The sequence below is a fragment of the Chlorocebus sabaeus genome, chromosome 14, assembly GCF_047675955.1.
Source record: "Chlorocebus sabaeus isolate Y175 chromosome 14, mChlSab1.0.hap1, whole genome shotgun sequence".
Lineage (NCBI taxonomy): Eukaryota > Metazoa > Chordata > Mammalia > Primates > Cercopithecidae > Chlorocebus > Chlorocebus sabaeus.
In genome coordinates, this window is record NC_132917.1 from 16,336,391 (window position 1) to 16,349,778 (window position 13,388).

Sequence of the window (13,388 nt, forward strand, 5' to 3'; positions counted from 1 at the left end):
TTCAGCAACTTGAGCATTATAATGGTGGTGGTGGTGTGCTTTTCAGAAGCATGGGGGCAGGGGCAGTACTGTGTGCATGCGTGCATGTGTACGTGTGTGTGTGTATGTGTGTATTTGCATGCATATATGTATGTGTTGGTATTGCCACAAAACTAATGCTTTCAAATAAAAAGAGTGTGAAGTTTCTTGCTTTTAAGGTACTGGGAAGTTGCAAAAATCAAAGTGATGATTTTCTTTTTTGTTTTTGTTGTTGTTTTGTTTTCTGCTAATTTTAGAAAATCTCCTAAGACATTTGAGATGACAAACTGAAAGCAAGGTGATTTTGGCTCTTGTGTATCACACTGGTGGAAACTGCCTGAGTAATTATCAAATGCCGGAAAGTACATGTCCACCCAGACTTCATGGTCCATATTTCAACTGTTGTTCACAGACTTTACATTGTTTCCCTTAAATGAAATAATATATTGACACATTATTGTTTAAATGTGAGTCCTGCAATATCACTTGTGTGTTTAGGAAGAGAATGGGTAATGTTAATTTATGGCACTGTGTGTGCAGATTAATGCATTAGAATAAAAGGGGCCATTCATGTTTTTTTTTAACTTTTTTTTTTTTTTTTTTTGAGATAGAGTTTCACTCTTGTTGCCCAGGCTAGAGTACAATGGTGCGACATGCAACCTCAGCTCACTGCAACCTCCACCTCCCGGGTTCAAGTGATTCTCTTGCCTCAGCCTCCCGAAGTAGCTGGGATTACAGGCACCTGCCACCATGCCCAGCTAATTTTTTTTTGTAGTTTTAATTGAGATGGGGTTTCACCATGTTGGCCAGCCTGGTCTTGAACTCCTGACCTCAGGTGATCCACCCGCCTCGGCCTCCCAAGGTAGTGGGATTACAGGTGTGAGCCACTGCGCCCGGCCCATGCATTTTGTTTTTAAGGACACATTACCCTCCTTGTTCTTCCTGGCACTCTAGGAAATACTATAACTATTACTTAATCTTGCCGTGTATGTCTGTGTGCATGTGTGGTTTTCTCTCCGCTCCTCTGGTGTTGTCAGTTCAGTGTGATCATTAACATACGTCTCGGATCTCTGGGCCTGCGCCTTTGTAAGCCTGCAGGTCTGCAAGGATGCTCTCAGAATCCTGAAGGACGGCACTGATCTGGTTCCAGATTTCTCTCTCTCCTTCTGTAGGCTGAGCATCTAAGAAACAGGGAAACCAAGAGACACAGAGTGCTGGTGTTTACAAATAGCTTGGGAGGAGGATGGATATTCAGTTTTACCTGCTTGACAATCCTATCGTATTCCTGCTGCTCTGGTATTTGCTCTTTAACCTAATAAGCTGCTAGGAATGGAAAACTGACACAACTTTTGCCCATTACTCAGTTAAAATAGTCAATGATATTTTTATAGTCATAAAACAAGCATACAGGAATCATTATAGTCACTTATTTATGTGGAACAATTTTTTTGCACACCTCCTATGTAAAACAGTGTACTGGGTGATAGAAAGAATAAACATTGTGTTTTTGAGCCCACATTTTTTGGTCTTTTTATTATTTTATTATTTTTTCAATTACTATTTTTATTGTGGTTAAATACACAAAACATAAAATTTACCATCTTAGCCACTTTTAAGTGTACTGTTCGTTGATATTAAATACGTTCATAATGTTGTACAACCATCGCCACACTCCATCTCCATGACTCTTTTCATCTTGTAAAACGGAAACTCTGTATTGGTCTTCTTTTTAAAGGAGAAGCAACTGAATATTTCTGCTTTGATTGAAAATATATGAATCTGAGTGTAGACGGGAAAAACAGTCTGCCTTATATTTCCATATTTAAAAATATGCTTAAAAACTGGATAACTAAAATCCTTCAAATCACGACATACCATTCCTGAACACATGGGTGTGTAGAAAGCACTTCTCATTGAACCTGATCTCATGTTCAAGAGGTTTGGCAAAGACATGCAGGGAGTTCATTTTAAAGACAAATGTTCTGTTTATCTTTGGTCTTGACCATGGCTGTTACCCACAAAAATAAGTGATACACCGAAGCTTCCATAATGAAAACAATATTCTAACAGTCACAGAAGCACCCACTTGATTACGTTCCTGGAGCCAGTATGTATTGTTCCAGCGAGCATTTCATGGGAGCTGGTAGGTGCTGGTGGAGAGGTAGTAAAGATTGGGTTTTATTTATCTTGCAGTTCCTATGCAATAGGTTATCTCCCCGGCCTAGTAGGGAAGCTCATCTCTCCATCTAAAACAAAGGCACTGCTCATGGAGAGGTGACAGATGTTACTTATAAAACTCTGTTTTCAAATCTCCAGATCCTGAGGCACTGCATGCTTGCAGCAGACCTCACTAATAGAGTGTGAAGGCTGAGTTTACACCTGGCCTAATCCTCCCCAGATCAAATCTCAGTTTTAACTAATCCTTGTAGAAGTACAAAGGGCTGATCCTGCAAGAGGGTTTTTCACCAGTGTTTCTCTGGGGGTAAAAAAAAGACATGGCCGGGCACGGTGGCTCCCAGCACTTCCGGAGACCGAGGTAGGCAGATCATGAAGTCAGGAGATTGAAGCCATCCTGGCCAAAATGGTGAAACCCCATCTCTACTAAAAATATAAAAATTAGCTGGGCGTGGTGGTGCGTGCCTGTAGTCCCAGCTACTTGGGAGGCTGAGGCAGGAGAACTGCTTGAATCCTGGAGGCAGAGGTTTCAGTGAACAGAGATCACATCACTGCACTCCAGCCTGGCAACAGAGCGAGACTCCATCTCAAAAAAAAAAAAAAGATTCCACAAGGTAAGTGATTGCGAAGTGGGGCACTGGCTATGCTGACTTGGTGTTCAGAAATGCCGAGGTAAGAGGAGGAACTGAGGCAGGGTGGCTGCTCCTGCTTCAGTTACCTAAACTCTCCATGACTGGAGCCCATGGAGATTTTTAGACTAGTTGACTCACTGGGTCCTGCCTAAGACCTAAGAAACTGGTAGAGTTTCCTAAGAAATGAAGAGTGAAAATCATCAGTGCCATGGCAATTCTCTTTGAAGAAAAGATCATAGGTCCTCATAGGTTATTCAAAAACCTTGCAAACTATACATTCAAAGGATAAGACCATTTCAACTGGGAAGTATGGAGGTACTAGAATGTATGTGCATCAGGACTCAGAGAAAGAGAAGATGAATGTGGTCCGGGAAGAGTGGAAACAGTTACACGTAAGGGATAGGACTTGAGCTGGGGCAATGGAAGGTGAAACAGAGTATATTCATGAAGAGAGCACGGCTTGGAAAAAGGCGTGGCAGCTGGAGAGAGCGAGGCTGAGAAACAAACAAACAAACAAACAAGCAAATCTGCTAGGTTAGGAAACAGAATCTACTGGAGACAGTGAGGGAAAAAGACATTTATTACAGGTTGAGCTTCCTATATCCAAAAATCTGAACTGCTCCACCATCTGAAATGTTTTTAAATGCCCACGTGGTACACAAAGAAAAGTCTCACTGGAGTATTTTGCATTTCGGCTTTTTGGATTTGGGATGCTCAACTGATAAGTATAATGCAGTTTTGTTTCAAAATCAGAAACAAAAATCCCACATCTAAAACACTTCTGGTCCTAAGCATTTTTGGATAAGGGGTATTCAACCTGAACTTTTTTAGGTTTTTATGGCCTATCAGTGTTTCCCAGAAACATCTGGTAAGTTTTCTCAGATACGATGTTACTCACAATATTAATCACTTTGTATTTTACCATTTTCTGCTTTCTCAAACTTTTCTCAAAGTGAAGCAAGTGTTTGAAACAGAAACCAAAAACTCCGTAAGCTACGAAGCCCATAACTGGAAAAAGTGTTTTTGTAGAATAGAATTCCGGGGTAAGGCTGGCAGTTTCTGATAAGAAAAGTGTCAGGGAAGAAAACATAAGGAAAAATGCAAAGCAACGATCCTAGAAAACAAATAAAAATAAAACACGGACTATTCACATCCTTTCTCCTTTTGAAAAATCAAAAGCTAAACAAAGACAGTTTCCTAGAGATGGATTTATTCGGAGAAGAAGAAAAGCAAGATAGTCTGTGACCAAGATTCTCAGGGCTAAGACTATTTGAATGTAATTATAGAATGGTATGGGAAAGAAGAAGGCACTCTGAGGCCAGAACAGAAAGCCTTCTAATCTCAGCTGTCACCTGGCTCCACCCTAGCAAGTCACCACTTGATAAGTTTTAGACAAAACAGAATTAAAACTAAGTGCGCCAGAGAGGAGAGCTGGAAATTTTTTTTAAAAAAATCCTGTTGGTGATTACTTAAACAGAAAAAAAAAAGAAAGATTTCAAGTCAGTCTTTAAAAATAGAGGCCTTTCTTAACTGTTTCAAAAATAAGACTGTTTCTGATAGGGTGGCCTGAAAAAGGTACTGGCACTAGAGACAAACAAACTGCGCTCTCCATCCCAGGTGAAGGGGTCCTTTCAACAAATCAACATTGACATTTATATGACCACAGAGTTGCATGAGTAACCAGGGGGCTGGTACCACTTCTCTCCCAGAGGAGGCGGACTTCGGGGGCTGTGGTAAACAAATACCTTCCATCCTACAGTAATTCTCTCCTGGCAGCTGGGGTGATCTATAAGACAGGAACCTCAGTCCTCAGCCTCCCTCTCTAAGAAACTGTTTCTTTTGGCAGATTTCCTGGTCCCTATTAGAAATATTTCTCATGTGGTTTAGCAGTGGTGGGATGCGGTAGGAGAAAGCCACTCCATGATTTCCGTCTTTCATCCAGGCTTAGAAATATGTTGCCTCATTTTCATCCCAAATTTGTTGGTTTTATTGGATGCCCAATTTCTTCCTTCTTTCCTGTCATGAAACTGAAGTCACCTCTTCCAGCTAAAGACGGGCAGCACAGTTCTTGCCTTACGGGCCAGAGTGCTGTAAGATTCTCAGGGGATTCAAATCACAAGTGGTGTCAGCTTCCAAGGAAGAGAGTGACAACTGGGAGAAGCTCTAGTCTGTCTGTCTTTCTATCTGTCTGTCTCTCTTTTCAAATGGGAAAAGAACTGTGTGGTCCACAGTGACATGTGACATTGGTCTAAATCCCTACGGAAGTCCATGATTCATTCTATTTTCATCCCCCAGCTAAATGATCATACAGTCAGAACTAATTAATGAAAATCTTATCCATTAGGCTGTAGGACTCCGGTCATATTTGTTTCACTTGACATTACATTTCTAGGGTCTGGCACAGGGCCTAGCACATAGTAGATGCTCAAGAAAAATTTGCTGAACAGTTGAACAAATAATTTAAATATACTACTCACATTGTTTTGTGATTTTTTTTTCTGCTTGTCTTTGAATTCTGAGATCTTTTGAGAAGGCCATTGGAGACAGGCAATAAACGTGCGATGAATCAATGAATACATGAAGAAATTGGTAAGGTGGGATAGAATGCTGGGTACTTGAAAGCAGTGTAGTAAGTAAAGGTCCTATTACGTTTAGATCCTGTCCTCTGTCTCTACTACCAAAATGACTTTATTTTATTTTTTTAATGACAGGGTCTGGCTCTTTCACCCAGGCTGGAATGCAGTGGTATCATCATAGCTCACTGCAGTCAAATGGCTCTTGTACGGTTATATCTCTCCTGGTTACCATTAAGATGTAGGTATTTACCTACGGTCAAATTGGCCATCCACTCTTTCATTAACATCTATGTTCTCAAGTCATCCATTATTGATCTATGGCCTGAATGTCTCATCAGTGTGGTTAACACACTAATAGGGTATTTGTTGAGTCTGACACAGTGAAAAACTGCACTTATGTTTACGTTTTAAATCCGAAAACTGTTATCATTTTGCCATCTGGAGAATCCCTTTGAGAGGCTTTGGAGTCTGCACTTGGCCTTCTCCATATTCAGATTCAAGTGGTGAACACGTTTTTAAAATTTATTGTGTTTTCAGATGTCATGGGAAGACATCTTGAAAGGAACCCTGAAGAATTAGTGATTGAAAAGGTTACTAAATTTAAGCTATCAGCAACCCCTTAAAGCATCTGCTGAGTGAACAGGAACTCTGAACTGGGGGCTTGGCTTTTCTATTTTTAACACAAAGACTGACCTTTAGTCAAAGAAAGGTACAAACACTCCTCACCACACACACACCAACAATGTTATCGGTGAAAAGGGGTCCTTATTTCTAGTTGCAGCCAGTGTTTTCTTTGGTAATTTTCCTTCTAAGAACCATATTCTAAACTCCTAACCGTTGCCAATTATTTCACTGAAATTGAGGAGAATGGTTACATAAACCTGGCGTTACTCCTGTCTAACAATAAAGCTGTTAAAAATCTGTGATTTACACAGGCAATTTCAGAAACCAATACTTCTAGGAGCCCTGGAACAAGTGTATCCAGGACATTATCTGGGTGGGGGGGATGATTTAAAGTCCTGTACTGGACTCGCTACTGTGGAGAGTATTAAAATGTATCATGTACCCTGCGACCTTACACACATACACATTTGATGTCAAGAACTCACTAAATTCCAAGTGTCTAGAATTTGCAATAGCGTTAAGTACCTTAGACATTAAGATAGTTAAACAGGATTTGTCTTTTTGCAGGGGCTCAATTTGTTAATGATGGTGAATATTAGCTGTCAATACTTTGTTTTCACCTGAGGCAGAGTGGAAGATTTCATTGTAGAGAACAGTGATATTTATTTAAACCAATGCATGGCACTCCTTGATGCTAAGGGAGAAGAAGGTGGCTATGTGCTTTGTTTGTTGGGAAGGTCTTTGTTGAACCTGCCACAGGGCACAACAGCAGGGCTTGCACTGGAGAAGCGCTATTAAATCCATGTGTTCTAATTTTTATAAATCGGCCAAGGACTTACACTGTCTCCAAATGCACCAGGAACATATACACATTTTCCTAACAACCTATTTAGGACTGTATGGACAATTTGACAGAGAATCAAATAAACCTAAGATAATGTGAGTAGAAAACACCATTTACATAGAGATGTCTTTGGTTTAGAAAGATGCCCTGGCATTTCATCAATAGGATATACAGCTATCTCTGTGTCCCATGACTGTTGTATAAACACTAAAAAAGTACAGCAAAATGGATTCGCCAAAGCAGTAAATTAAATTCTGCCCTTCTTTCCCACCCACTTTCTCTCTCCTCCAATCTCTCTCCCCTTCAGGAGAAACTAAGAAGCATAAACAATTATCTGTTATTAATATTTCAGGATGTAAAATGAAGTGATTTATAGCAGAATACTAACTGTTTATGAAAACAGCATAAAATTGCAAAGGCCTGCCGGAAAATATAAGTGTGACAGGGCTGACATATTTATTCTTAGAGGACATTAGTCATCTTACACCAGGGCCCAAAGCCCTTTCCTATGGAACAACCACAGTAGGACTGAAAAAGAGTACGAGGGTCAAAGTTCCTGCAGGCTGTCTATTTCCTTCATATACAGTGGGACACTGTGGTGGCAACAGTCCAAGGATGGTGTTTTTGAGACCAGGTTTCACTGCTACTCAATATTAGACCTCAGGGTAAGCCAAGTAATCTCTCTGGGCCCAGATTCATTCTTGCTAAAAGAGAGGGAAGCTAAGAATAGCCTGTTTCCTCCCTACCTGCAGGGTCATAATGAAGATGATGGAATAGATTTAAAGTACTTAAAAAGCAAAAGTGCCGGCCAGGCACAGTGGCTCATGCCTGTAATCCCAGCACTTTGGGAGGCTGAGACGGGTGGATCACGAGGTCAGGAGATCGAGACCATCTTGGCTCACATGGTGAAACCCCGTCTCTACTAAAAATACAAAAAATTAGCCAGGTGTGGTGGCAGATGCCTGTAGTCCCAGCTACTCGGGAGGCTGAGGCAGGAGAATGGTATGAACCTGGGAGGCGGAGCTTGCAGTGAGCCCAGATCACGCCACTGCACTCCAGCGTGGGCAACAGAGCGAGACTCCATCAAAAAAAAAAAAAAAAAAAAAAAAAAAAAGAAGCAAAAGTGCTAAAAATTGAAGATTTTTTTTTTGGTCACAGAATCTTTGTGATGCCATCAATAAACTGCTTCTCAGGTATGTTCTGTTTTTGTTTGTTTCCTTTTGTAAAATGAGGATACTAGACAAAAGACATCTGATATTTTCTGATATTTCCCCACTTCTAAGATTATCAAGCCTCCTCTGAACAGCTTAGCAGATGGGAGGGTAGCAGAGAAGAACTGATGAATGAAGAAATCAATAATGGCAGGGAGTGGTCTGAGTTAGCAACAGCAGCAACAATCCCAGATAATAGGTTGATTTGACTCAACACCCTTGTTTTAAAGAGTAGGAGTCTATATTCCGAATAGGTCAACATAGTCAGGGCATTTTTAAGAGTACAATGATTTGAAGACTTCAGAATTTCTTTCTTTACATCCCAGCCCCCACCATATCCATTACTGATCTTCGCATTCCTATTATGTTAATTAATGTGAGTTTGTCTTGCAAGAAAACCATTTTTTTCAGCCACTATCTTCTAAGAAACATTTCTTTAGTCCAATCTAGAACCCGTACTTCTGGCTAGCATATCCCTTGCTCTCTGCTCTGTTACAGACTTCTTCCCTACTACCTGTACTACTGTCTCTTCCATATGCTTACATCTTATCGCTTTAACAAAATTATATGCTTCTTGAACAAGAGAGCATGCTCTTCTAATGTCCCTATATTTATGTGCTATATCTCATCCCTCCAGGCCCCCTGCCACACTAAAGTCCACACCCCACTGCTGCTGTTTCTGCCTGAGGAATGCAAGAGATGTTCTGCATAGAGTTTCTTCATTGGTAACTATCAATCAAAGTCATTGTTTCTCAGCTTACATTTCATGCTCAGCCCTAGGCTGGACACTGAATAAGACACAGAATAATATAAGCATAAAATGCCATCTAAATTCTCCCCTCAGGGATGTGTACACCAGTAAGGAGACAAACATACATTTGCAGAAGAAAACTACCCAGGCTTGATCCCTGACAGTGTCTCAGACAGTTGGTGATTAACCACTGGATGACTGATTCTTGGCACTAACAGATGACTTCTCCCTGCAATTAATTCTAACACATTGATCAAATATTCTATATTTCCAAAGTAGTACCCAGCCAAGGTATGAGAGAAAGATAAAATCCAGAATTGAAAACAGAGAGTAGAATATTATGAGATAATAGGAAAATCAATGAAGCATATTTATCGAGCACCTATGATATAGTCTGGCTGTGTTCCCACCCAAATCTCATCTTGATTTCCCACGTGTTGTGGGAGGGACCCAGTGGGAGGTAATTGAATCATGAGAGCAAGTCTTTCCCATGCTGTTCGTGTGATAATGAAGAAGTCTCATGAGATCTGATGGTTTTATAAAGAGGAGTTCCCCTGCACTAGCTCCCTCTCTTTGTCTGCTGCCATCCACATAAGAAGTGACTTGCTCCTCTTTGCCTTCTGCCATAATTGTGAGGCCTCTCTAGCCATGTGGAACTGTAAGTCCATTAAACCTCTTTCTTTTGTAAATTGTCCAACCTCAGGTATGTCTTTAGCAGTAGCTCGTGAAAATGGACTAATACGGTAAATCGGTACCAGTACAGTGGAGCACGGCTGAAAAGATACCTGAAAATGTGGAAGCAACTTTGGAACTGGATAACAGACAGAGGTTGGAACAGTTTGGGGGACTCAGAAGACAGGAAAATGTGGAAAAGTTTGGAACTCCCTAGAGACTTGTTGAATAGCTTTGACCAAAATGCTGATAATGATATGGACAATGAAATCCAGGCTGAGGTGGTCTCAGGTGGAGATGAAAAACTTGGGAACTGGAGTAAAGATGACTCTTGTTATGTTTTAGCAAAAAGGCTGGCAGCATTTTGCCCCTACCCTAGAGATTTGTGGAACTTTGAACTTGAGAGAGATGATTTAGGGTACCTGGTGGAAGAAATTTCTAAGCAGCAAAGCATTCAAGATGCAACTTGGGAGCTGTTAAAGACATTCAGTTTAAAATGGAAAACAGAGCATAAAAGTTTAGAAAATGTGCACCCTGACAACGTGATAGAAAAGAAAATCCCATTGTCTGAGGAGAAATTCAAGTGGGCTGCAGAAATATGTGTAAGTAACTAAGAGCCAAATGTTAATCGCCAAGACAACAATGGGGGAAAAGTCTCCAGGGCATGTCAGAGAACTTTCCCATCACAGGCCTAGAAGCCGAGGAGGAAAAAATGGTTTTGTGGGCCAGGCCCATGGTCCCTCTGCTGTGTGCAGTCTAGGGACTTGGTTTCTTGTATCCCAGCTTCTCTAGCTGTGACTAAAAGGGACCAAGGTACAGCTCAGACTGTGGCTTCAGAGGGTGCAAGTCCCAAGCCATGGTGGCTCACATGTGGTGCTAAGTCTGCAGGTACACAGAAATCAAAAACTGAGGTTTGGGAATCTCCACTTAGATTTCAGAGGATGTATGAAAATGCCTGGATATCCAGGCAGAAATTTGCTGCAGGGGTGGGGCACTCATGGAGAACCTCTGCTAGGGCAGTGCAGAAGGGAAATGTGGGATGGGCACCCCTACACAGGGTCCCCACTGGGGTGCTGACTAGTGAAGCTGTGAGAAGAGGGCCACCATCCTCCAGACCCCAGAATGGCAGATCCACCAAGAGCTTACACTGTGTGCCTGGAAAAGCCACAGACACTCAACAGCAGCCTGCGAAAGTAGCCAGGAAGGGTGCTATACTCTGCAAAGCCAAAGGCAGGCCATGGAAGTCCACCTCTTGCATCAGTGTGACCTGGATGTGAGACATGGAGCCAAAAGAGATCATGTTGTAGCCCCTCTGTTTTGGCCAATTTCTCCCATTTGGAATGGCTGTATTTACCCAATGCCTGTACCCCCATTGTGTCTAGGAAGTAACTAACTTGCTTTTAATTTTACAGGTTCATAGGTGGAAGCAACTTGCCTTGTCCAAGATGAGACTTTGGTCTTTGGACTTTTGAGTTAATGCTGAAATGAGTTAAGACTTTGGGGGACTGTTGGGAAGGCATGATTCGTTTTGAAATGTGAGGACATGAGATTTGGGAAGCACCAGAAGTAGAATGATATGATTTGGCTGTACCCCCACCCAAATCTCATCTTGAATTCCCACATGTTGTGGGAGGGACCTAGTGGGAGGTAATTAAATCATGGGGGTAAGTCTTTCCTAGGCTGTTCTTGTGATAGTGAATAAGTCTCACATGATCTGATGGTTTTATAAAGAGCAGTTCCCCTGCACAAGCTCTCTCTCTTTGCCTGCTGCCATCCATGTAAGAGACATGACTTGCTCCTCCTTGCCGTCTGTCATAATTGTGAGGCCTACCTAGCCAAACGGAACTGTAAGTCCATTAAACCTTTCTCTTTTGTAAATTGCCCAGTCTCAGGTATGACTTCATCAGCAGTGTGAAAATGGACTAATACAACTATTAGGTGCCAATGATGCCAGACACTTTTGGGAGATATAGATCCAACAATAAAGTTCCTGTCCTCAAGGACTTTAGGAGGGTGAGGACAGGATCATGAGATTCAGAAAGCATTTATTGGGTACTTGTTATATGCCTGCCACAGTGACAGGTGATGAGGGGGATGAAGTAATTGATAAAATAAGATTGATGTCCTAAAGTGAAAGTACAAACTATCAGTAATAACTTAGTAAAACAGTATAATAAAAGTCATCACACAGTGAAAGCTAAAGGGCATTGAATGCAGAGACTTTTTTCAGGAACAACCTAAGTGGAAGTTAGAAAAGTCTCTCAGAAAGGAAGATGTAAAATATGGCATCACTGAAGCTATTATTTCACCCTTTCTTGGAAATCTTCCCAGACTTGTCGTTCTGCAACTGTCTCTTCTGTCTTATCTCAGATCAAATTAGTTATTCTCTCCTGTGAATCCTGGGACACAGGTCGTGTCCCTGCTACAGCGTCTACCAATATTGCATTATTGATGTTGGTCATCATGTCTGCCTCCTCCGGTAGAGTGTAAACTTGCAGCTGTTCACACCACAACTAGCAGAAGCTTAGCACATAGAATATCCCTTTATGATAATGTGAAAAATTGAACCAAAAGTATTGAGTTGTTTCCATTTAAAATAAACAGATAAAGGAAATGCAGAGTATACATACAATGGAATATTATTCAGTCTTAAAAAAGGAAGGAAATCTTGTCATATGCAACAACATGAATGAACCTTGAGGATATTATGCTAAGCAAAATAAACAAGTTAACAACAGAACACAAACTGCATGATTCCACTTACATGAGGTATTTCAAGGAGTCAAATTCATAGAAACAGAGAGTGGAATGGTAGTTTCCTGGCCATGGGGAAGGGAAAATAAGAGTTGCTAATCAACGGGTATAAAGTTTCCATTATGCAAGATAAATAAGTTGTAGAGATCTATGCTACAACAATTTGCCTATAGTTAAAAATACTGTATTATACACTTAAAATCTGATCAGAGGGTAGATCTCATGGTAGGTCTTCTTACCATAATAAAAAAGAAAAGAAACATAATCCAATATATTGTGTGAATTCATTTCAGTTCTGATGAGAGTAAAAAAACCTATTAAATGCCATTTGAGAAAATCAGAGAAATATCTATACATACGATATATTAGATGATACAAAATAATGTTAATTTAGATATATATCTGTAACACATTTAGATATAAATATGTAACACATTTTCACTTTTTTTTTTAAAAAAATGTAAAATTCACAAAGAATATTGCTCTCGCCCTAACAAGAGAACAAGTTAGATTCTCTACAAATCCTTGTTATTTTCAACTATAAGAAAGTTGAGGTTGCAAAAGTTCTTAATGAATTATAATCCATAAGATGACAAGACTTTCCTGGGAGATATGAGACCACAGGTGATTTCAAGTTTTACAGAGAAATGGTAAGAGGACAAAGCTGCCATAAATACAGGTAACAAGAAAATAGCTGACATTTTCATACACTATAAAAGGAAGAGTGTGAAGTGTCTGAAAGCTGAGAGTCCCTGGGAGCTCCAGGCAGAAGGACAGTCTGTATCAACCTGCAGAGTCTCTTCCATGAACCTTCACCAAGTGCTAACAAAAAAAGTTGAGAACGAGAAAGGAAAAAAGATTTTAAAAAAGAAACCCTCTGTGTTAGGGGAAGATACACAAGAGAAATGCTCCTGCCCTCTCAGTCTTACCTAAGGGTGAAGCGTGACCACGGGAGGGGAGGAGCATTGGGAAGGTGCCCTCTAGGGCCCAGCATGCCAGGCCTGCTGTGGTAGACAGAGCAGAAAAATGAAGAGAAAGCCACCAGGCAGTCCCCAGTCAGTAAAGAACAACTGTCTGCCTGGTGAGGCCGAGGAGGTTGAGAAAAGCCCTCCTGAGAAGCAGGTGCACTAG

At 40.9% G+C, this 13,388-nt stretch overlaps 1 protein-coding gene across 2 annotated transcripts in view; it reads right to left on the reverse strand.

The window, feature by feature from the left end:
- The window catches only part of CYRIA (CYFIP related Rac1 interactor A), a 108,980-nt gene that overhangs the window by 14,602 nt on the left and 80,990 nt on the right, over positions 1-13,388 (reverse strand). For both annotated transcript variants that reach the window (XM_038006590.2, XM_038006591.2), the window contains exon 4: positions 1,078-1,199. In XM_038006590.2, the coding sequence (XP_037862518.1) occupies positions 1,078-1,199 (122 nt within the window). The remainder of the gene's footprint in view (positions 1-1,077; positions 1,200-13,388) is intronic.